Genomic DNA, 24,678 nt, shown 5'->3' with positions numbered 1-24,678 from the left:
CAAGCAAGGAGAATGGCATGTAAACACAGTGGGCTCTCGAAACCGTTGAAGTCTCATGGATTGCGGCAGATCTGTCACCCAGAACTTGTCCAGCAGTAGCCCCGGGATGGATCAGAAGGAAGAGGGTCCACCAGGGAGACAGGAAGGTCTGTGGTGAAAGGGAATGAGATGAGCGACCAAATGCTCAGAAAGGAAGGCTTTAAAAAAACTGCAGAGGGTTTTAACTGGAAAGGTGAATTTGGATCCGTGTCTTCAACTTTCTGCACGTAGACAAGTGATTGATGTGTTGAGAGGTGCTGGAGAAGACAGTTGGCAAGCAAGTATTCTAGGAATAGTGGCTCTGAGAAATTTCTTCTTTCCTGAGCAGATCTGAAGCTATGTGACGTTCGCTGTCAAAATACTGCATTGGGAGTTCCCACTGTGCCATAGTGGGTTAAGAGCCCAACTGCAGCAGCTTGGGTCCCTGCGCAGGTGTGGAGGTGCAGGTTTGATCCCGGGCCAGGTGCAGAGGGTTAAAAGAGCTGGTGTTGCTGCGGTGTGTTTGATGACATAGGTCACAGCTGTGCCCTGGATTCAGTCCCTGGCCCAGGGACTTCCATATGCCGCACTGGTGGCCATTAAAAACAAACAAACCAAAAAAACCCACCCAAACAACAAAAACAGGCATTCCTACTGTGACACAATGGGATCAGCGACCTCTCTGCAGGGCCAGGACACAGGTTCGATACCCAGCCCAGCACAGTGAGTTAAGGGATCTAAGCTGCCACTTGGATCTGATCCCTGGCCTGGGAATTCCATGCGTGCCTCAGGGCGGCTAAAAGAGAAAAAAAGAAAAGAACAAACACACAAAAAACTGTATCGGGATAAAAGGAAATATTTAAAATGATTTCAAAGGAGTCGAAACATACTGATTTCTAGATGAGGTGAAGTTAAGGCAAAACACACAAAGTATGGGGAAATTTTCTTCGTTTTTAATTTACAGCAGAAAGAATATAAAGCATTCAGAAAACATTTTCCATATTTTAAGGGCAATTCAAAACATTTTGCATGGTTTCCAGCAGCTGAGTTCTTCAACAGATCCATTGATTCAATGAGGCTCTGCATGCACAATTACAAAAATAAAACTTACAAAAAGAAGACATCTAGACTAGTTTTACATGCAAGTCTCAGGGACCCCCCGTTGGGCGCCAACTACTGTGTGGAACTGCCATAAGCGACCGTGCAGCCAGAGAGGGGTTCGAGTTATTGTCTGGATTTCGTTCACACAGTACAGCTGATTTCAAATGGGTAACAAGAAGAGCAATTCAATCTTCAGGAGACAGAATAAGATGAGCTATTAATTTTATAATGAAATCCTACTCCTGGCACTTGGGAATTGAGATTATCCAAGAAAGCTGCACTTGCCTATCATCTTATATTCAAAATTAAGATTCACAACCAAGAGAAAAGTGGTCAGAAACACTTCGTTTCCGCGGGGGTGCTTTTGTACCTCACCTGGGATTCACAGTTGTACTGATAAGTTGAACTGGTAGGTTCTGCACCTACTTCCTATCCCCTCCTTAAGAACGCTCCTAATGCTATGTCCATCTTTATCTCCCAGCGTCTCGAACGTCCTCAGCTAATGATGTGGCATGTGAAACATTAAAAAAAAAGGGGGGGCGGGAGGGTTAAAGCAAATCCACTGAGGTCATTACTCCTGTCAAAAGATTTGTACCATGATAAATGGAATAAACAGATCTGAATGCAGTATTCGCATAGGCTATCCTGAAAGAGCTGGCTTTCACGTTCTGTTCCCATTTATGAATGCGGTGGTGTTTGTAAGTTACTCAGTGTCCTCCTGCAGGTCAAGTTTGGGTAAAATAATAGGTATTCGGGGGACTGCAACAGCGGCAACATAACCCACACATTTAAAAACAAAACTGAGTCAGGTCAGTTTACAAATGCACAGGTGGCTACGAGTTGTGGGGCTGGCACGTTGTCAGAGCTGATCACAAAGCAGTAAGACATGTACTGTACAGTAATTCGAGGTTGGCAGTGAAAGGAAGTAATTAAAAAACAAGTACAATTATAGAAAAGGCACCAAGAGCACAGACCCCCGTTGTTACCACAATCGTTGTGTGTCTACCTTCTTTCTAAGACACCAGTTTAAAAGCTGATTTGTGAATATTTTTAGGCTTCACAACAAGCCTTGAGTTTGAACTTACAGTTGGCAGCCAGAACCCAGGAAAAAAACACAGGCACAAACAAAACCTAACGGATTATCTCAGCTTTACACCAACTGATCCTGAAACTTAACCCGGGAATTTTAAACTGGCATCAGCAAATGCGAACTTTATTCTCTTAATTTAACATGAGTTGTTGAATTGTTAAAAGCGTCAGATTTCTTTGGCTCCTCATGATGTGGAAACAGCAAATATACCAAGACATCCCTACAAGCCCGGTTTGCATCCTTTTGCGTTATTATTTTTTTTTTTTTGTGCGTGCAATTCTGATTACATTTTCTGATTTCCAGCAGGAGATGTGAAGACGTGAGTCATATTTCTACTTGTCCTGTTTCTTTTGTCAGGTTTTGACCGTTCTAAAGGGTTCTTTGTTGGAGTGAGTGGATGGTGTGTCGCGATATACGGATTCATCTTAATGATTATCTGTTTAGCAAAAGTAACTTAATTTTCTTAAGCGATATCAGCATTCACATTACTTGGCACCATTGGCAAAAAAATCTTTAAATAAAAGAAAATAAACTCCTGGTAGCCAAAATTAAATGTAAACATATCCTTTTTTTTAAGTAATGTTACTCTGCCTTTTTTCCTAAGTCTTAATACAGTAGCTCTTTTTTTTTTTTTTTGCAGTTTAGTCATGCTTTAGCAAAATGTTCTTCTAAAGAACATTTAAAATAAAGTACTCTTATAGTGAAATAAAGTTTTTTTTGTTTCATTTTACAGACCATAGCCACTAATGCTTTGCTTTTGTTCATTTCTTTGTTCTTGAGTTCATGCACGTATCTCTTTTGTTTTAATATATACAATATATACAAACAATAATCCACATTTTTCTCGCTCATTCAGACAAAACTATACAAATAATTTTATCTTGCCATGTTACTGACCTTTGTGAATAAAATATTTAGCAATTAATATAATCCCTTTCAAATAGTTTTCTCGCTTTCCGTTTCTACCTTCTATATATACACAGAAACCGCTCCGTTGGGATGAGAGATAGCCAAAAATATGGACTTTACTGGCCAGAACGCAGCACCACACTGATCTTTTAGGTGGCCAATGTCCAGGCAAGGTTTATGATTCCTTAGAATGACTCGTTTCCAAGGCTACTAAAAAAAGCTACATGCTTCACCAATTTCTCTAAGTAATTCTCATTGCACATGAAAGTAAAGGCCAAAAAATTAAAGTGCTGAACATGAGAAAAGGGATCAGATGATGACTCTCCTCGCAGGTTCTTGGGAGGTGGTGGGGACAGGAAAAGAAATTTAACCTCTGTAAGCTGTTCCTTACCACGTCCGTGAGCATGACCCGTTTACCCGCCCCTCGAATCTCCACAAGACGTTACACCTGCAGATTTTTCAAGTTGCATTAAGTGTGCTGTAGAGATTAAAACAACATATCAACGGCAACAACAACAACAACAACAACAACAACAACCCAAACACATTCGAATCAAAGAGACACAGTGAAGGAAATGAGAACACACGGATCCAATAAAGATTTGTATGGTCTAAGCCCTCCACTGAGAACCAACCCGAAAGATTCAGCTTCTTGGAAATAAGTGACAGGTGCAGGAACAGCATCCTCTTCATTGCGAGTGGATCCCCACCTTTTCTTATCTATATTTTTGGTATAAATATTTGTACAGTTCCACACGATGTTTGAATACAGCCCTATGTGAGAAGGAAAACGGCTTCTTCCGGAGAAGAGGAAGCCTCTTTCAGTTCCGCGTGGTGTCTTGTTTTCCCATGATCCAACAGAAGATTGAGTTCCAAGATGTCTTGCTGATCAAATTAAAAGTTGTCCATGAAAGTGCAAATGCAATGACCAAAACATTCCTGTTAAAATCCTGCAGCTGATCTCCCCAAAACTGCAGAGGGATTATGTGTGTGTGTGTGTGTGTGTGTGTGTGTGTGCGCGCGTGTGTGCATGTGCGTGCGTGCATGTTGTGTGTGTGTGTTTTGTTGTTGTTGTTGCATGTCTCTGCTAAAAACAGAAATGAAAACAGTCTGCAAAGCAGTGTCACATTGCTAAGGGATGCTGCTGTAGGTCCTCAAGTTCCTTGGCCTTTTTCAATTCTTTCACTCTGCAAGAGAAACAAAACAAAATACCAGGTGATAGCTCTAGGGTGCACCTGTCACCAGAGAAAGGAGAAGGCAGGGCCACGCCCCCGGGAGTGAAAAGCCGCGACCAAAACCCTTCTGAGGACAGATGGCCAAGGAAACTCCTACAACATTGCGGGGGAGCATATTCCAAGAGGCAGACCGGACCCTTCCTGAAACGTGGCTCTCCATCAAGAGCTCCAAACACAAAGCAAAACCGAAGGGGACGGCCTGAAATCAAGGGGAACAATGACATGCTTGTCTTAGAAAAAATCTAGTGCTCAACCGACTTCCTTTTTTAGCTTGGTGGACCACCACTGATGCCCTGTAATTTCATGATGCAAGTGAGGAAAACTGCATACGCATGTATTTAGCTTTTCAGATACCTAGCGGGTGAACTGCGGCTTTGGTCACAGACCCAAGATTGCTAGTTATCTTGAACCTGACCGCCCCGCTGCACAACTCTGGTGTCACTCATGCATGGCGCAGGCTTTTGGATGCTCACAATTGCTCACTTTCCTCCCATTCCACACGGCAGCTCTCAAAGATGCTCAGGTCCCTTCCCCCAGTGCCTCCGGGATGGACGGCAACAGGGTGCAACACCAACAAGGCCCTTTGTTCTATTTATCAAAAATGCAACGGTTATGAATAGCGGCAGGGCAAGTTGACATCAGCAAATGACTTGTTCAGAATCACTTCTGGTCCAAGTTTCAAATAAAACAATTCAGCTTCGTTTTTGGAATGCGGCCATCAGCTACAGATGGGGGACCAGGGAAGAGGCTGCAAGCGGTAAGAATCTTTCTCTTTATTGACACACAGCTAAGAGCTTGCCTAACTGTCAGAATGATCGAATGTGAGCGGGACGTGAGGGTCTAGCTTCTGAGGTCTGTGTACACTGAGTAAGTCCCAGGTTGCAGGACTGCACACCACATGACAATGTCCCTTTACCAAATGCCGGTGTGAGGATGATTGTAGCCAAAGCAGCTGCAGTTTCTCAGGACACATGTTCTACCTCAACAGCACGACCAGGAAAAAATAACTGATTTGTTTTTCTAATGTGGGCCTACACAGAGGTTAGTAATTCCCACAATTCAAATCAGTTCTCTGATTCCCTAGGAGGAGGGCCTGTCTGTCACCTTCAGTTATACCAGCAGATTTAAATGGTATTTGAAAACAAATGCTTGTTTCCTCTCTAGAGAGCCCTCGAGCAGAAAGAAAACATTTTGAAAAAACCTAGTAGTAAGTTATGGCTCTGTTACCTAGGTTGGCATTCAGTGGAATGGCACAGATGCTATCAATAGCAGTTGAAAAAGTACACTGACCACTTCCAAGCAGAACCGTTTCTGAGTATTCTGCCAAGTCGATACAGTCGCTTCAAAGAGAAGGTGCTCTTTCCGAAAAAAAAACTTTGTCGTTGGATCATCAAGACGAAAAAGAATTAGAATGTTTGAAAACGGATTCGATACGATATAAAACTTAGGCGTCTTATTTAATATACCGAGCCCAGCTTGATCAAACAGTCTATCTTCGAAACTCTTAAAGCCTTCTTTCTTCATAGGTACCTTTAGAATACACTGCTATGTTCAGAACGGGATCCAGGTACTATTTAAACTGTATAATGAAGTATACTGTATAGATACATATGAATATAGATTCAGTTGCTGGGCAGTTTGGATCAAGTGACAGTACAGAAATGTGCGTCATTACAGGTCCCTAGTTTTGGACATGCATACTTGATAAATAAGTGGCTTTTTAAAAATTGAAACATGCGCTATTCTGTGTTCAATTTTTAAACATGCAGTATCTATACTAACAGCCCTTTGGCTGGAGAAATGCAATGCATGCACCGATGCCACCTTGACTTCTGGGCATGCAATGTATCTGTACTTGTGCAGACCTCGTTGCTGAATGACCGCAAAATGTGCATGCTCCTTCAAATATGACATGGTATACTGCTGCACCAGTACAGGACTCCTCCACAAATGCGCAACAGAGACTCCACGACTGATGGGCTTTCTAGGAGCTGGAGAATTCTCAACTCAAGACCTGACGGGATCCATCCACAACTTCCCTACAGAAAGGCTTCCAAAATCTCAAGCTCCTCGTTGGGATGAAACCAAAAGGAACGTTAATTCTAAACCAGAAGTGTTTTATGCAGTTTCATATCCAACCATCTATAATCAGGGGTCACAGTGGAGATAACTGAAATATTTTTTCCTTTTTGTTTTTGTGGGTTTTTTTTTTTTTTTTTTTTTTTTTTGGTAAAGGGTCTTTTTGCAGCTTTTTCGCAGGTTCTTTCTGAGCTAGTAAAAACGTCAACGACATTTACATGAATTTTTCTCGGGGGAGCGCGCGCAGGCGACCACGGCACGTGGATGTTCCCAGGGCAGGGACTGAACCCATGCCACAGCAGTGACCCAAGCGGCGGCAGGGACCGCGCCAGATCCTTCACCCGTTGCACCACCAGGGAACTCCTTCCTACGGGTGTAAAGTTACCATGTAAATACTGTGTCATAAAACTGGTGACAGCCTCACGCACCACCAAGGTAAAGGAAAGTCGCACCTATACACACGGCATGCCTACGACCGTCTCCACAGGACGAATGAGAAACTCCAGTGTTCAGATCTATTTTCTAGGCTTTCACAACTCCTGACCTCAAATGGAGAATTTAGTTCTTAGTTTCATGGTGAAATTTTTCAGTCTACTAGCATTATAAATACGAAGTATCAAAATAATTGGCCTAGGAGGGTTTTGTTTTGCTTTTGCTTGTTTACGGAAAGCTGCTAAGGGAGAAATCGGGGAAGAAAGGGAGAGGACGCCCATGAGCCAGTATCTGCACAGGTTACTGAGTATGTGTCCCCTCTTCAGTCCTCGGAGTATCACCACCATCTCCCGTTTGCAAAGGTAGAGCCTGAGATGTGCAGGGATTGAGCAGCCTACCCCGCGTTACATCGGTGGATGGCAGAGGAGGGATCTGACCTCGCTATTCAACCGCCTCTAGCAACAGCTCAGGACAACAACCCCCAGTTGTTTTTAACCCGATTCTTACTGTGGTTTTCCCTGAAGTCTGTAATAGGAAACATGCATTGTGTGACGTCCCTGGCGTGAGATGAGTGTGCTGTTGAAACAGATGACCACTACATCCGCGCGCTTCTAAGACGTCATCCTTTGTAAGAGCCTGTGCTGTTTGTGACTTTTGGAGGGGAAAAAAGAATACCTGTACATAAAATGCACTGGTTGATTTCATGACAGTGACAGACCTGAAACAGGTGAGAAGAATGAGTCTGAGAATCGAGGCAACAGAAGGCTTTAATTCACTCATTCTCCAGTCCGCAGACTCTGCCGATGTTAACTTACCTCTGAAAGTTTGGGTGGAATTGAGAGACTTTTACAGTCTGCTCTGCTGAAATCACAAGTGGAGGTTTGTGTTACTGGGCAGATTATTAGGATAAGACAGCGGTGCCTAAAGTTTTGTTTGGTTTCCAAATGTCAAGGTGGATAAGGTGTTTGACTGTTGTACTGCCTCCAGAGAAGCAGACAATTCATTAGCCTCACCAAAGTGACTCAGAACCACATCCATCTGTTACTAGAAATTGTTAATAAATTCTAAGAGACCAATGTTTCGAATGAGAGTGGTTCACGCAGTCCCCAAAATTTGTGGCTACCTTGTCTCAGTCGTTCAAGACTTGAATAATCACTAAAAGGCATAGGTTAACTAAACATAACTCTACCATGAGATGGACACACCATAAAAGTTTAAGAGTTATTATCAGTGGCTGATTTTCCTTTTGCTTATTTTCCAAAATGCACTACAATGAGCATGTGCTTCTTTTGTAATAATTATTTGTGCTTGGTATCTTCTTTTACAAAGTTTATGTTTTTCTCTCCATCTGGTACTACTTCTGTGTCTCACAAATGTTTTCACGTGACATTAAAAAAAAAAAAAAAACAACTGCAAAAAATTCGGTGGAGGAAAAAAATCAATTTTATAGACCAAAATCAAGATCAATTGATTGGACTACTTTTTGTTTGTTTGTTTGTTTTTTGCGGCTGTGCCTGCAGCATGCAGAAGTTCCCGGGCCACAGACTGTTTGTCCTGTGCCACAGCAGTGACCCAAGTCACTGCAGTGACAACGCCAGATCCTTAACCTGCTGTACTATGTGGGAACTCCTGAACCACCTGCTTTGAGAATACCTGTATTGTAAGCGTATTTTCAGTATGAAAACTTGGAAAATGTAGGGAGGAATTCTTGAAATTGGAATTACACTTGAAAATTCAGTACACATAGTACCGGGCCTAGAGAACTTAGACTCCGGACGCCCAATAAACTTTTGCTAAGCTATGTTATACAAACTCGGCTAAGGGTCCTTGGCTCTCATAAGGAATGACTGGACCCACTGAGGGCTATAGGAAAGAACGGAATCGAATAACGTCCAGGTTATGTCTCAAAACAAATCCAGTGATAATTACATCGACTTCTGAATTTCATCACAGAGAAGTCAGGCAAAGTGTCTTCCCTGAGACGTCAAGACAATGAATACAAGGCAGAAACTGTCGCTGCTGCAGGTCCCAATAGGGAGAGCTGCCAGGCCCGCGTTTCTGAACCTGGCATCCGCACCTTGGGAAACGGCATGCCCGTTACGGACTTGGAGTTGCGCTCAGTAGACTAGCAAGACTGCCCTGTGACTGTTCAACCACTACAGTTCGTCTCAGGGCTTTCCCCAAGCATTCTAGGCTGGAAATCACCAACTCTTGGGGCTACTGTTGCCGTCTCAACCCAAACCCCAACCGAAAACAGGTTGCATCGTGATGTGCTGACGTGATGCAGTAAAGCAACAGCACTGGAAGCCAGCAAAAGCCCACGGGGTTTATTTCCACCGGACGTCCAATGATCATTTATGAGTAAATGGAGGAGGCCTGCTTCAGAAACTCGTAGCAAACAATGGCTCCATGGGAAAAGCGTTAGGCAAAGCTGCTCCATTACGTCTACTCAGTACTGCGCAGCCAGGGGAATGTTTCATGAGTCGGTGGAGTTCAGCAGGTATATTCTCGCAATGCTGGACGTCAGAAATACACAGGGCAGCCAGATGCGGCTTTCTGCGTAGTTACCTGTTGCTCTGAGAGCCGCAACAGCTCGTGGGGGAATGTGGGCAAAGAGAGGTCTTGCCAGTTTCCAGCAATCTCATTTGGGTTGCAAAACAAAAAAGACAGAGAGGCCCGATAAGAATGACACAGAGCATGTTGGCTGCAAGTTAACACACACCACTGTGTTCCAAAAATATTCATTCCCTAAAAGAGGCAAGTAAGACAGAATTACTTTGGCGATTGCAACGACATGCACGGTGACGCCTCCCACGTGCGTCCCTTCCTCCTCACGGAGCAGACCGGGCCCCTCGCAAACTAGTCCTCGCGTCCACTCGCCAGCTGTGGACACAGCACCGTGACCCTTCTGGAGGCCACAGTTGGCTTGCGGGCACCGTGAGAGGGCCGGCCCTTGGATCAAAGTGTACAGCACAACTCAGAAAGTGTACGTGGAGCTTGCGAGTGACCCACTGGAGAGACTGCACCGGGTGGCTGCTCTCAGCGCTACTTACTTACCAAGAAAACTGGCAGCATCTGGTCAAGCTACGTGTTTGGGAACCCAGTGGCCCAAAGGACAGACAAAACCTGTGGTGTAACTATCTGTGACCCCAAAGGGTTAGTGCTTCTTCCTCCAGTCAAGGCTCTCTGATGCCAGCTGGATGGCTTCCCCCACGTTTCTTGCACACGGGTAACCAGGCCAGCAATTTACAAAAAAATCGGTTATTTCGATACTAGCATTGCCACCGTTTTTGATACCTGCAGGGACTGGCACAGGGGACAAAGCATGGGGACCTGATCTCATTTGGGAAAGACGAGATCTATCTGAGGCCAAAAGGTATTCAGACAACAAGGGCCAGCGTCTCGCTATCTGCTGCGACTCGGCCCTCGACCACCTGCTTCCCTTCCGTCTGAGGAAGCCTGGTTTCTGGCTTAACACTGACTAACGTCCTGATGAGACCGAGATCCCACAGGCAAGGAGCCTTTTCTGCCTGTGCTGTGTGAGCAGCTCCTCCATCTTAGGAGCCTTCAGCCATTGGCTGAAAAGGTCCAACACCTAAGCAAGCTGAGAAGAAGGATTTAAAATGCTGGCTTCAAACATCTGTGTGTGTGTGTGTGCTGTCTCCGCTTCAACAGACAGTTAAGCGGTCAAGGCGAGACACGTCCCTGTGACAGTATTGGAGCTGCATCCCTTCACTTAGAGTCACTGCATAAATCAGGGGCCGAGTCTGGAGGAAAGACCGAGTCAAAGCGAGCCGGACTCCGGGAAGTAGATTCGGTGTTGGCTCACCTTCCCCGCGTGGAGACGGAAGAGGGGTGAAGACACAATTGGTATTTTCCAATTGCGATGCTGCTGGAATGAGCATATTGTGTCCTAATTCTGGTAACTGACACGGCCTTCTTTGGATTTTTTTTTCAGTTAAAAAATATTTTTTTCTGTTTCAGCAGCACCTGTAGCACATGGACGTTCCCAGGCCAGGGACTGAATCCGAGCTGCAGCTGCAGCCTCCACCACAGCTGCAGCAGTGCCGGATCCTTAACCCACCGTGCTGGGCATTGAACCCACGCCGCCTCGGAGACAACACCAGGTTCTTAACCTGTGGTGCCACAGTGGGAACTCCCGCCCTCCTTTTTAGGTATCTTTCTGCCTCATTAACTTAGGAGCTGGGGTCAAATTGTGTTTTACACATCCTGTACCATAAGCTGTCTTTTAAGCTTTCGAATATCATTGTCAGATGGGTAAACCTTAAATGCGATGCATTTGATACATGAATAAACACATTATCTTCTTTGACATAAACTCCAGGAATGCAAATCCTTCTCAGAGAAAGCTCTGTCCCCCAACTTGGGGACTCTTAGAGGGAGTGCCACTGTGACTTCCCCAATGGACAGAGTGGACAAGACCGAGGTGGGCTATTCCTCAACCCGCACGTTGGAGAAATACGGCTGAACTGGAGGGGGCCTGAAAGCTCCTCCGTCCCTTTCTCTCAAACCCCCTGAGACTAAGGGGCAGAGCGGATGTTGTGAAATTCCAACTTCCCATGTGTACAGAGGAATTTTAGGAATGCACAGCAGAAGATAGCGGGCATTCAAATTAAGGTAGGGACCCCGGTTGGCATGGAAAGGCACTTTTTAGTGAAAGTATTCTTAAAAATGACCATGAATGTATCACAACCTAGCAGGCTTCAAAAGGACCTAAGCAACCGCTCTTCCTAAAACGTTGGCTCCTTGCAGCAGACTATATAAACTGCATATAACATGCAAGATATTACAACCTAAGAGTACAGTAGAATACTAGGAAGTGCATCTGCTCCCTTGGAGTTTTTATTTTTTAAATGGAAAGATGTATGGTCTATGTATGATCTGTGTATGCGGAGTGTAAGGGAAATTGAAAAAAGGAAATGGAGATGTTTCCTTTTCCTCTTACATTTTAAAAACAGGCAGCTCCGAGCCAGCTCTGCCATATGGGACCTGAAATATTTCAAGTGTCAACAACTTCCTAATTCGGCCTGATTAGTTACATTTATAAAGGAGTGTAGCTGCATTATTATTTTTTTTAAACAAAGTTCTCCTTTAGTGACTATCCACGGTTTTAAATAGATGACGAGGCTTTCAACCTTTTACAGGGATAAAGTCTTGATTTAGAAAGAACTTAGAAAAACTCATACCTCCTGTCAACCTTGGTCAGCAAACTACAGCCTGTGGACCAAATCCAGCCCAATGTGTCTCTTTACTTGTAAATAAAGTTTTATTCGAACATGGCCCCAACCACTCATTCATGGATTGTCTGTGGCTGTTTTCATGCTACGATGGCAGAACTAAGCAAGCAGCCCCCCCCCCACATCTGTGGTTGCTTTCCAAGGTTTTCAGTTACCCACGGGTGACTGCAGTCTCAAAACACTAAGTGAAACATTCCAGATAGAATAATTTGTGTGTCTTAAACTGTGTGCGATTCTGAGTAGGGTGATGAAAACTTGAACTGTCCTACTCTGTCCTGCCTGGGACACGAGTCATCCCTTTGCCTAGCACATCCACACTCTATATGCCACCCACCTGTTAGCACAGGAGAAAACAAAGTGTGATGGTGTGTGTACGTATATGTGTGTCTGTGTGTATAGGGTTATGTGTGAACAGGCATAGATGTACATAAGGTTATACGTGTACGCGTATCGATGTATATAGGATTATGTATACATTTACATATGGATAGAGTGTTACATTGTGTATATATGTATATGGGATTATATATAGAGAGTTATATGTGTATACAGGGTTGTATGTGTATATATATGTATATAGGGTTATGTGTGTGTGTGTAGGGTTATATATGTACATGTCAATATGTGTTTATAGGGTTCAGTACTATCCACGGTTATCCATGGTTTCAGGCGTCTGCTGGGGGGTCTTAGAGGCATGCGCCCAGGGATGACGAGGAACCACTGTCCCGCAGCAGAGACTCTATGGTCCGCAAAGCCTAAGACATTTATTATCTGGCCTTTTAAAGAACTGTTTTCAGACCCTTGGCTTAAAACATGACGACATTCACATCAATGTATATACACAGTCAGACAGGAGATGGTATCTCCAGGGACATTAGAAGTTCGAGGCTTTTTTGAAGTGTGATCTTTTCTCCAAAATCTTGCAAATGACTCATGCCGTATTAGTGTGAGGTTCAGAGGGAGGATTTTTTTTTTAAGATCTTTATTTTTTCCATTAGAGTTGACTTACAATGATCGAGAGGGCGGGTTCTGAACGTAGTTGAGCTGATAGAGATATTAACTGCCATCTTGTATCTCAAATGCATCCTCTCCTAAGTCTCAAGACAGAAACTGTCAAATTTTGGGGGAGGTTTTTCCTAATGTCACATTTTTTCTTCTGCCCTCCCTCCCTTCACTTTTTAAAAATTGAAGTACAGTTGATTCACAACCCTGTGTCAGTTTCAGGTGTACACAGGAAAGTGACTCAGTGTCACACGTATAGGTGTATATATATCATATGCATTTTTTTCCAGATTCTTTTCCATTCTAGGTTATTACACAACATTGAGCAGCGTTCCCTGTGCTCTACAGGCCTTTGCTATTTATTTTGTACACAGCGCCATGCCCATGGCCTTCCCCCACCACTTCCCCCTGAGATAACCACGTGTCAGGTTCATCTAGATTCAAGTCTGACGTTGGTGAATTCCAGTCCTGGCTTTTAAAGAACTGTTTTCTGCCAGGAAAGCCTTTATTGCAACCAAAGACGTGTTACAGTCTCACCTGCGTACTTACACATCAGCATCATATTCTAAAACCCCACAAACACTAATACGTCCACTGAACACCTACCCATTATCATGTCTTTAAACTACCAATTCTCTCGGAACATCCGCTCTTCACTGCAGTACATCATGTGTGGATTTAGGCCACTTCCCGTCACCCCTTCTGTATTCGGCCCTGTCGTTAAGGGCTGGAGGTCACTCTCGACCTCTCGGTGGTAACCAACGTCCTGGGCTGGTCCTGAAAGGGCGGCTCTGGGCACCGACTTACCTCGCAGCACCAGGGAAAGGGAAAGTTGGGTAACCAAACTGTGTCTTGCTAAACAAGACATCCATGAGTTGAAAAAAAAGTCAGTATCGCCTAGTGAGTCTTCTTGCTTTAGAAATTTCGACACAGTGGTCGTTGAGAATGTCATGTGGCAAATTACTTTCATCCCAAATCACCACCTGCTTAACATTTTCTTCGCGTGCAGCCGTGTTTAGATTTAACCTCGTCCCCCCTCCCCGGCCCTTTTTAAAACGTATACTGAAGGCTTCTCCCCCCAAGTGCTAAGCATGCCCCATGGTGGCTTCAGAAGGTCCTCCTGCCACTCATGCACTTGTACCTCTCAGGTGGTATGTGACTGCTGTCCTGTCGTATAGAGTAGCAGGGTTAGTACTGAGGGTTAGTTTTTACTTTCTCTTATTTCATTCAAAATGGATGTGAAACTTACTGGCATACCTAGGCTGCAGCCCCATGCAAGCAAGCAAAAAGCAAAATATTGAAAATGGAAGATAAAGATAAACTGGCTAGCAGGCAGCTACACTCACCCTTTTGTACAGCCTATGGTCCACCAGGGGGCTTTAGACAGTAAAACAACACCAAAGAGCTATTAGCATGTGAGGGTCACAACAGAAATCTTATAAATAGCTTTATTCAACAAAAAAGACTATAACGTGGTTCCTTTTTTTTTTTTTTTTGGCAAGAAAGAAGAGGAGGGTGGTGGGGGTATGTGGAATGAGCAGGTGGGAAATTCAGTGATTCACTTTTCTGTCTAAAAATGTTGGGGTCACATGATTTAGCAAAACCCCTGAGCCACAGGACACTTCTTCCTGATGCCTGAAGCCACGTCCTACCTACCTTTTTTAAGAGTGTGTCCCAAGAGATTTTCTATTTTAATGCTTCTAAGGGACAAGGCAAACGACAGTTTCTCTTTAAAGAACATTCAGTAACTCAGAATGGCAACAGAGTGACACTCATCCTGGGGAAAATGACTTCTCATTCCACAGTAGAGTGCCAGGATTGCCTCAAGTCCCTTCCCTGAATATATGGGAATGGGCAGTGTCCACGGTCAGTATACAAAGGTGATTCCAATTTGCCTGCACATCTGTCTAACATTTGGAACAGTAAAGGGCAAGGGAAGAACAGAGCCTGTAGGGGTCGCTGTTTAATCCCCAAGGGAGAACAGAGGTTCAGACTCCATAATCGGAAGCTTTCTCCCTAACGTACCGTCTTGCGAGCTTTATGAGGTTATCACTGGGTAAAATACGGGCCCGAGGAAGGCAAAACCCTTGTGAGTGCCTCTGCTCGTTTACAAAAGGAGAACTCAGAAAGCAGGAGGGAACCCATCCCTCTGTTCAGTCTCCTGTGGGAAGCAGTCTTTTCCGTGTTTATGTTTGGTTGAAATATCTTAGCTTCTAGATTCGCCCCAAGTGAACACGGGCGGTTTCGGCCGGAAAAGAGAGGAGACAACGAACAGGGGACTTCACAAGGCTTTACTCGTAATCTCCACGGTTGCACTATTTTCCAAGTCTGAAAACCGGCAAGACCCAGAAGGACCAAGGAGAATTTAACTCGTGACCATTCCAGGGAAGAGCAACGTTAAGGCAACTTCCTTGAAGATAAAATCTGGGGGCAGGGTGTATCCTCTGGGGGTTTTCTGTCTTGCAGGTGGAAGAGGAAAGGGGGAGAGGAGTGGGAGTATGTGGGAGAACCTAGGGGAAAGGGCCCAGGTAAGCCCCTGACACTTCCACCAGAGGAGGAGCAGCCACGGCTCTATTTGGTTACAAGTCCCTGCCGCTAAGTTGAAGGCATGAATGAACAATCGGGAAAAGAGACTGACTTCGGCAGCGCCTGGAGGCTTACTTTCCGCATGTCCCAGCCAGGTCCCGTATCCTGATGTGCATTTCCTAACAAGACGTACTATTTCAGAGGATGGATACTGGTACCTCACTGGGGAGTTAATCACCGCAGGGGTGGGGGAAGAAACCCCATCACTGCCTGGTGGAGAGCGAAGGGGCTGCTGAGACCTACGGTAAGCTAGCATTCTAGCTGGAGAACACCGTAAATATCCTAAAGGATGTTCCTTTCAAAGGTCTTACCGCTGTGCCTGTGTGGCTACGTGGTCCCTTCCAATGTCATGTAAGAGCGTTATTTTGTTCACTGAAGTAAAAGTGCACACGAGGAGCCCGTTAACCCCTATGAAGCCTCAAAGCTGACATACTGCCAAGGTGAGCCAAGCAGACAGTGTGAGGAGGGGAAAAACTAAAGTGAAACCTCTGAGGAATCAAAGTGCCTCTGGACACCGGGGCTTGGGGTGCAGTGGAACAGGAGGAGGAGACTGGACCGCGAGTTCGGTTCTGTAAACCGCGCAGCTCCTGATGCACAGAGAAACAACACGACCAGGTGGCGGGTGGTCTCAACACAGCTCAGACAGCCTCTGTCACAGAGGGCAGGCCAGAGGACTCCGCCACGAAAACAAGTTCAGCCCCCGGAAATCTAGGTCGAGGCCCTCGTCTTCACAAAGGCGTCTCAGACTCAGAAAACAAAGAGAAACTCTCTGGCTTAGCTTCACGGGCGGGAAGAGGCTGGGGTCCGCGGGGGCCCCCTTTTAGCTGGAATGCAACCTCCCATCCCAGGTGCCTTTCCGTCCCTGCCCAGTTTCACTCCCACCATCTCAGAGCCTGCTCATCACAGCCTGGCTGTGATAGAGGGTTTGATGCAGAGTGTTTGCTCAGACACGGCCAGCAGAGGGCGCCAGCTATCCAGTGGCCATTCTGCATCAGAAAACGGGGTTGTTTCCTCTCCTTTCCTTGGGAACAGAACCTCTTCTGTGTGGACTCACATTAGCACAGCAAGGGTTTAGAGAGTGAAGGATATAACTGCAGTGTGGCATGGAGAGAGCTGGTTAAAGGAAAATCTGGAACGAAGATCTAGTCCAACTAAGCTGTCCTTGCACCCAAATTAAAACAGAAACACGCTGGCATGACTCCCCGTGATTCAAAACACACACAGCATCGTCTGCAACAGCTGACCAGCGTGCTCACGGCAGCAACTCGGTCCCTATCTGAGAGAGTTCTGTTACCCTCGTGTCATTCAGGACGTTTGCCCTGGTTATCTGTGGGGGACTAGTGGCATCTGGGAGTTCGTGCGTGGCTAAGGTGACTGGGGTGGTCTCATTATGCTTTTGGGACTAAAATGTCGAGATGAGGGTTCATGTACCTGTGGCGACAGCGGCGGAGAAACCTCATTATTTTTCGAGCAGCCTGGTCCTGCTTTTTGGTTAGCAAACTGCTCCTGAAAAAAGCCAGAATATTCGTTACTGTCCCAGGAAGCTCGACGTACAAAAGCCGAAAGTGGCTGAGTTGGGACAGAAAACCAAACCCGACAGCCTGGGCGCGTTTTACGGTTCGGAGTCTGGGCGCTGCTGGGAGGGGAGGGTGGAGCGGAGCAGAGATACCTGCTCCAATGTGAAGGGAGACAAGTGAAAGACTGAAAATCAGACGGCCCACACCAGCTCTGCCCCAAGTCTGGACACACACCTTTTGCTGAGAAAGGCCCCCTGGCATGAGACAGGCTTTCTGGGTTCAAAAGTCGATTTGCCCGCATCTGCCACTCTCTTTGGGGTACTATTTTCTTTTTCTTTTCCTTCTTTCTGTTTTTTTAATAGCCGGGTCTGCAGCATATGGAAGTTCCTGGGCCAGGGACTGAACCCGTGTCTCCCCGGTGATACGAGCTGCTGCAGTCAGGCTCTTAATCCACTGTGCAACAGTGGGAACTCCCTATTATTTTCTAGACATCTTTGGCCATCGTATTGTACTATGGGCAACGTTTTTGCTACACTCTCCCATATGGCATATGGCTTCGCTCTACTCACTCTTCCAAGGTCTCAGGTGCAGAAACACTACAATTTAGACAATTACAGGAGGGTGCCACCTCTCTGAGTAGAAACTCTGGTCCTGCCAGGTTCTGCGACAAGCAGAACCTGGGCAGTGACATGAAAATGACTGGGGAGGGGAGTGGACAGAGAGGGCGCTAAAAAGACAAACGCAGGCAGAGAGCACAGGTGTGACGACACAAAGACACTGCATCTGGCATGGCCTGGGGAGGAAATAACTGCCAGCTGCCGAGGGCAGGACAGGGCAGCCCTTCCCACCGAGCCGGGGGTTCTCTCGACTGCAGCAGGTGGCCACTCACCTGAGCTTCTGCTGTACAATGACCGCTGTTCGGCGAGCCTGCCGTCTCTTGCCACACTTTTTATAACTCCGGTAATACTTTTGGATCAGCACAGCGGCACGCCGGCTCTGCTGGAATTTTTTTTGTTCGTAGTAACTTCGGAATTTGCTCTGGATAAGGATGGCAGCCTGGGTCATCTTTTTATAAAGTGCATACTGCAGGGGAAACAAGAATAAACACGGCAGTAACAACGGGGGCTGTGCAGGCCTGCGTGTCCTCTGAGCCCAGCAGGCGGGGAGGGGACGGAGGAAAACCACTCTTCCCCCTGCGTTTTCACCTTTTCTGTTGGGGGTTCAAGCTGCCATGAGGCCAACAGGGCATCTCCGCACCTACCTTTCCACAACGCAAAATACGACCCTGCGGGTCACATCTCCAGACAATGCATCATTTTAAATGTGTTTTTCTCCCCCCTACCCCATATCAAAATCTTTTGTCCTTCTTGGAAAACAAGTTTTAATGAAAAGCAATATACAGAGACACTTAAGAATGGGGCGGGGGTATTTAGGAAGGAGCATCTGAAATGTTCAGGACAATTACTTCTTATCCAACTTGGAAACACTATGCATGAACCTCCCCATGCCTGCCAAACACCCACGGACTCAGCAGTCAGCACCCACGGACTCAGCAGTCAGCACCTGGTTTCTAACTGTCACCCCACGTGACCAACTTCTGAGTTACAAGGTCCCAAAGACAAGGCTTATCATGAAACGCTGACACCTTTAAGCCACTTTGACCTGCAACAGACAAACGCCCAGACGACCGACATGGAGGTGAAGCCGTGAAACCTGGGAAGTGGTCACAGGGCTGGGGACCGCTCGGGAGCCGGACCAGCGCCCTGCGCGCAGCCTGCTGGCAAGTGAGGCCTGAAGGCACGGGGGGGGGGCGGGAGGGGTGGGGGGTGCTCGCCCAGGCCAGTCTCTAGGCATGAAAACTGCAGAGCTCTCCATGTTAAAAACAAAACAACAACAATAACAAAAAAAAAAAAAAGCCATGTCCAGGTTGCTAACAAAATAGACGGCTTCTGAGGACCACAGGCCAGGGTGCAGCGCTCTGCTCGCAAGAAGGCAACTTACCATCCTGCAGACAAGGCGCCTCGGAAACCCCTGGGCCTAAGCGCCTCTCTGCCTGTGTGAGGTGAGAGGAGGGGCAAAAACGGACTTCTCAGAATGTTCCAGACCCTCCTGCAAGAATCCTTGTCCGCTCATCTGACCCGTCTGGCATTTCCATTGGTCCAAAAAAGCCTCTTAAGGCGACAAGGCTGCAGCCCGCGGCGCTCCTGGGCTTCTAATGACCTTGGCTACCCATTCGGAACCTACCAGGCCACGGGGAGGGCACTGCGGAGAAGGCAGATTTGCTCAGTGGCTCACTGGGTTCACGGGAATGGTCCTGGATGGCCTGTTTAGACGGACACCGGCCAAGGACATGGCCAGAGACTGTCCCTGCCAAAACCCACTCCAATGGCACAACCGCATGGTCCCCAGAGGAGAGATGTGCTGGGGTTAGGTGGCCTGGCAAGCAGGGTATGCCTACTGGGTGACCGTGCCATCTGCATGGGCCCTTCTTAGAGCTGGTGATGGGTGTGAAGTTTGTGACTCGGGTGGAATGGTTCGTGAGAGGACTTGGGTGTATCATTACCTTCAAGGCTATCCATGTCAGCTTGGGGAGAAACAGAAAATACAAGATTAATGTTAGATTGCTGCACATAATGAAATGAAAAACCAGCACCAGAACCGATAAAACTCCCCACCAAAAAAAAAAAAAAAAAGGAAAAGAAAGGCAGCTTGGCTATATTTATGCCTTCCAACTTCCAAAATACTTGTCTTATATTTGTCAGTATTTAAAAAAAAAATGCCTTCCACCTTCCTGGTTGTGGACCACAGTTCGTTGCAAGGGGATTTAAAAAAAAAACAAAAAAACAAAAAAAACACACAACCAACTCACATTCTGGAATAAACACCTGTGGTCATCACGGACTTGAAATGGATGCTGAGCGTGGTTCATGCTAACAAGACGCCTGCTCGGCAAACAGAAACCAGGACGGTTCCCTGCTCTGGGGCCACGGGGATGGCGGTGTCAGCGTTTGCACAATAAACCTTTACTTTCTGGGATCCTGAACTCAACTGGCTGAAATCTGAAGACACCCCCCCCGCCACCCCCGGCCATGAATAGGGCTGAATCCTAGAGAAACTCGAGAAAACGGCCACCCACACCAGACGTCAAAGCAAATCCTAGATCACAACGGAAGAAAATAACCTTGACTTTCTACGTGGCTCTTACGCATCGCGGCATTTATTATTCCTTAAATGCAAATAAATGTAAGACCTACCCAAAGCACCACCTAATGAAAAGGTTCCAGACTCTGCTAAAAGGACTGCACTTTATCCTATGAACCAGTCAAAGCTCACCTGGGCCATGTTTAATGTTTTATAACCACCTGGGTGGTTAGGAAGGTCTACTCTTAACGTCTCTGAACCTCAGCTTCTTGGTCTATAAAATGGGAAGGAAGTCATTTCCTTCAGATGCTTGTAAGGGAAAATGAGAGAGTGAGCCTAACCGACCCAGGACGAACCGGGTCCTCTCTGAGCGATTCCGGCCCCATCTGACGGGAGCTATGTGACCCCACCGCACGCTCTGGGAACAGCAATAGGGCGCGACAGCGTCTCGGGCCCTCACCCCGCTTCACTAAGGGGTGCCAAACAGTTTAAGGGATTCGGGGCTTCTTTACGTGTTCAAAGAGTTTTACGATTCTTCATTTTTAACCAAGTAAGACGCTGAAAGGAAAAGCGGCTGAAGATGATATCACTTGTGTAATTCAAGGTCAAAGACAACAGCCAGTATTACCTTCTGTTTTGTCACTGTATCACATTCCCTCGTGCTCTTTCTGATTTTTTTTTTAGATAGTCTTTTTTTTTTTTTTTTGTCTTTTTAGGGCCACACCTGCAGCATATGGAAGTTCCCAGGCCAGGGGTCGAATTGGAGCTGCAGCGGCCAGCCGGCCTACAGCAATGGCCAAGGCAACGCCAGAATCGAGCCTCATCTGTGACCTACCTGCAGCTTGTGGCAACGCTGGATCCTTAACCCACTGCGTGAGGCCAGGAACTGTACTAGCATCCTCATGGATACCAGTCGGGGTCTTGGCCCACTGAGCCACAATGGGAACTCCTATGTGTTTTTCATGGCCGCACCTGGGGCAGATGGAAGATTCCTGGCCAGGGATTGAATCTGAGCCACAGATGTGACCTATGGCAACACCGGATCCTGAACCTGCTGTACCGGGCCAGGGATTGAACCCACACCTCCACAGTGACCCAAGCTGCAGCAGTTGGATGCTTAACCCACTGTGCCACAGTGGGAATTCCTCCCTTGTGTTCTTTAATTGCTGCAGGGCTTTCAGGGAAGATGACCAGAGGAGGCCCCACTTCAGACACAAATAACTTTCTTTGCGTCAGACCAGTACTGCAGGCAGCAGTAACGCTAAGGCCGACAATCTGATCAAAAATTATTTTGTGGCATCAGTTGCAGGTGGCTTTTTTGTTTTTGTTTTTCTGTCCCTCCTCTGGCACATTTCCCCCTGATTTTTAATCCAGGCAGCTCAAAGCCAGTCTTTGAGTTAGGTGCTGGACGGTGTGCTCTCTGGCCAAACCACACAGGAGACTCCTCGGGGGCCTGTTTGGATGCTGCGTGAACAAAGCACGTTCCCGTGGCAACTCAGGACCCGGCTCACCTGTTTGTATTTTCTGTAACAGCGCTGGATGACAGCTGCTGCCACCTCCTGTTGCTCCCGCAAGGGTCGGCCCTTCAGGGGAAATTGGGGAAAGAAAAGAAGAAATAATCCAGTATAAGAAATGTAACTTTCCCAAGATGTGAATGGACTCAGGACTTGTTGGATGAACTATCTCAGAGCTGAGGCCTGAGGTTTACCAAAGCCCAGGGGAAAGCGGACACCAAGGATAAAGACGAAGAAAAACGAACTCACAGAATAAATCTCTGACTATTCACAGAATAAATCTGCTTCGAGATAGAGCTATCGCCTCTGGATATTAGGAAGCCTAAAACATTCCTTCTCCAAGTATTTAAAGAATTCACGAAGCTCCTATTTGTCCTTAAAAACTGCTGTTCTCCACTGCCTTTCCTAAGATAACGCCAAGTCCTGGGCTCTTGATGAGTGGTGGCTTTTAACACTGTCCAGAGAGATCAGAGACGCCCTTGAGAAGTTACAGAAGGCTCTGCCCCTGCCCCCATCAAAACACTCACCCAGACACTTTAACATTTTAGGGGTTCATGGGCTGAAAAGAATTAGTCCCCAGGCCTCCAGGCAAAAACCCCTGCTCTAGATCAGTTCCTTGTGGCAGAGGTGTCAACTGACTTTGTGTTGACTGTATAATAAACAGCCATTTTATTACCAATGTTAAGTTCAGATGGTGACAACCATTGCACTCGTTGTCTGTTTTTGTTTGTCTGCTTGTTTCCTTTTTTCCTAAGGGCCGCACCTGAGGCATATGGAAGTTTCCAGGCTAGGGGTTGAATCGGAGCTGCAACTGCTGGCCTACACCAGAGCCACAGCAACTCGGGATCCGAGCCACGTCTGAGACCCACACCACAGCTCACGGCAACGCCGGATCCTTAACCCTACTGAGCGAGGCCAGGGATCAGGCCACATCCTCATGGATACTAGTTGGGTTCTTAACCCACTGAGCCACAGCGGGAACTCCCCACTTGTCAGTTTTATTTCAGCAGAGCTTCTGACAACTATTAATAATTTCTTTTTGGAGTTCCCATCGTGGCACAGTGGTTAATGAATCCGACTGGGAACCATGAGCTTTCGGGTTCGATCCCTGGCCTTGCTCAGTGGGTTGAGGATCCTGCGTTGCCGTGAGCTGTGGTGTAGGTTGCAGATGCAGCTTGGATCCGGCATTACTGTGGCTCTGGTGCAGACTGGCAGCTACAGCTCCGAATGGACCCCTAGCCTAGGAACCTCCATGTGCTGCGGGTGTGGCCCTAGAAAAGGCAAAAAGACAAATGATAATAATAATAATAAAATAATAATTTCTTTTTTTAACATTTAACACATTACAGCTGATGTGCAAGGCTGTGCCAATTTCTGCTGAACACTGTGAATAATTTTGATGTGACCTAGTTAATAATGTCAAATAAGAATTCTACTGCGTCAGAGGCGACAAGACGACATGGCCTCCGTTTCTGTCTGGATGACTCGGACGCGCCCGGGCTTGAGGAGGTCGGGACCCCCGGACTCCGTCTCCTCACCTTGTATTTCCGGAAAGCCGTCTGGACAAGCCTGGCAGCCTCGTAGAGCTCTCTCTGTTCGTGATCGGACAGGGTCAGCTGAGCGAATTCGTTCTCCACCTTCTCACTGGTAGATGCACTCAGGAATTCAGACCAGTCCGCTGCAGAGGGGAGGCTGGGTTTCTCGAAAGCTATCTCACTGACTGGTGAGCCGACGGGGCTCAGGCTGGTATTAGAAGAAGGGGTGAGAGGCTCGTTATATGCACTTCTGAAACAAGAGGAGACACAGGACAGACAGGTTGGTGGCTGGCTGGCAGGATCCCCGCCACGCCGGTCCACGGGATGAGATGGTAGCCACCAGAAGCCACTGCACCCGTGAAGCAGGCAGGCAAGCGGCTAACAGACTCCGCGGATCCTTCCGTGAGTGCGGTCCTACTGAGCGCCTGCGGTGAGCTTGGAACTGTGCTAAGGACTCAACCCACAGAGTCTGCGAGTCCCTGGTGGTCTGGTGGTTAGGACTTGGCCCGTTTGCTGCTGCAGCCGGGGTTCAATCCCTGGTCTGGGAACCAAGATCCCATATCAAGCTGCAGCACGTCACAGCTCCCCAAAACTCTCCAAGCAGCTCCCCTACTCCCCGCCAGTGAAACTGTAACTTAACCAGTGGGAAACGCTATATCATCTCTGATGTGGGGAGAGGTGGTGAGCGGGAAGGCTGTGGAAGAGGCTGTCCTAACATGTGCTTCCTTCCAGGACAAGGGCTTCCGCTCCGCCAGACTCCTCAGAACCAGCGAGCCACCTGTGCCTCCAGCTAGAGACCCAGGAACCTCCCTCGGGCACCAGCCCTCAGGCTTTACTGACCTGATCTGGGCAGCACTTGGCAGGTGGTCGACATCGGCTAGGTAACCGGCCAGCCAGCTCATGGTACTGCTGATGGTGGCAGCGTCTGTCCTTTCCAGGGCTGGGGACTCCAGGGGCACAAAATTCTCCTGCTTGATCCGCTCAGGTGTGGCTTCAATGATGTGTTCTGCCAAGGTCATCATGTTCACCTGGAGTCGGGAGTGCACAGGACACTCAGGTTAGAAGGGAACCTGGGACGTTACCTGGTCCTACCCGCACTCCCCCCACCCTCGGAAAGAAAGGAGAGAAGGCGGGTTCGCGACTCGACTGTAAGGTTTCGGCCGGCTCCCCCCAATAAGCAGAGATCCCAGAACGGATTATCTCCACATCCCAGTCTGGTCCAAAACCTTAAGGCTTTGAGAATGCCTGGCTTGTGTCTGCT

The 24,678-nt window shown here is 47.1% G+C and overlaps 1 protein-coding gene across 30 annotated transcripts in view; it reads right to left on the bottom strand.

Annotated features, from left to right (window-relative positions):
* CAMTA1 (calmodulin binding transcription activator 1) overlaps positions 952–24,678 on the bottom strand; it is an 866,060-nt gene continuing 842,333 nt past the window's right edge. For 12 of the 30 annotated variants that reach the window (XM_021097504.1, XM_021097510.1, XM_021097514.1 and 9 more), the window contains 9 exons: positions 24,258–24,445; positions 23,421–23,667; positions 21,880–21,951; positions 19,791–19,811; positions 18,117–18,310; positions 17,142–17,216; positions 14,471–14,501; positions 9,433–9,612; positions 952–4,305 (listed from right to left, as the gene is read on the bottom strand). In XM_021097504.1, coding sequence (XP_020953163.1) covers positions 4,273–4,305; positions 9,433–9,612; positions 14,471–14,501; positions 17,142–17,216; positions 18,117–18,310; positions 19,791–19,811; positions 21,880–21,951; positions 23,421–23,667; positions 24,258–24,445 — 1,041 coding nt within the window. In that variant the 3' untranslated portion in view covers positions 952–4,272. The remainder of the gene's footprint in view (positions 4,306–9,432; positions 9,613–14,470; positions 14,502–17,141; positions 17,217–18,116; positions 18,311–19,790; positions 19,812–21,879; positions 21,952–23,420; positions 23,668–24,257; positions 24,446–24,678) is intronic. The other 18 variants (XM_021097499.1, XM_021097513.1, XM_021097509.1 and 15 more) reach the window with 15 other exon arrangements.

This window comes from Sus scrofa, chromosome 6, assembly GCF_000003025.6.
Source record: "Sus scrofa isolate TJ Tabasco breed Duroc chromosome 6, Sscrofa11.1, whole genome shotgun sequence".
Classification (NCBI taxonomy): Eukaryota; Metazoa; Chordata; class Mammalia; order Artiodactyla; family Suidae; genus Sus; species Sus scrofa.
The sequence above is the reverse complement of the archived record's forward strand: the minus strand, read 5'-3'. Positions and strand labels throughout refer to the sequence as shown.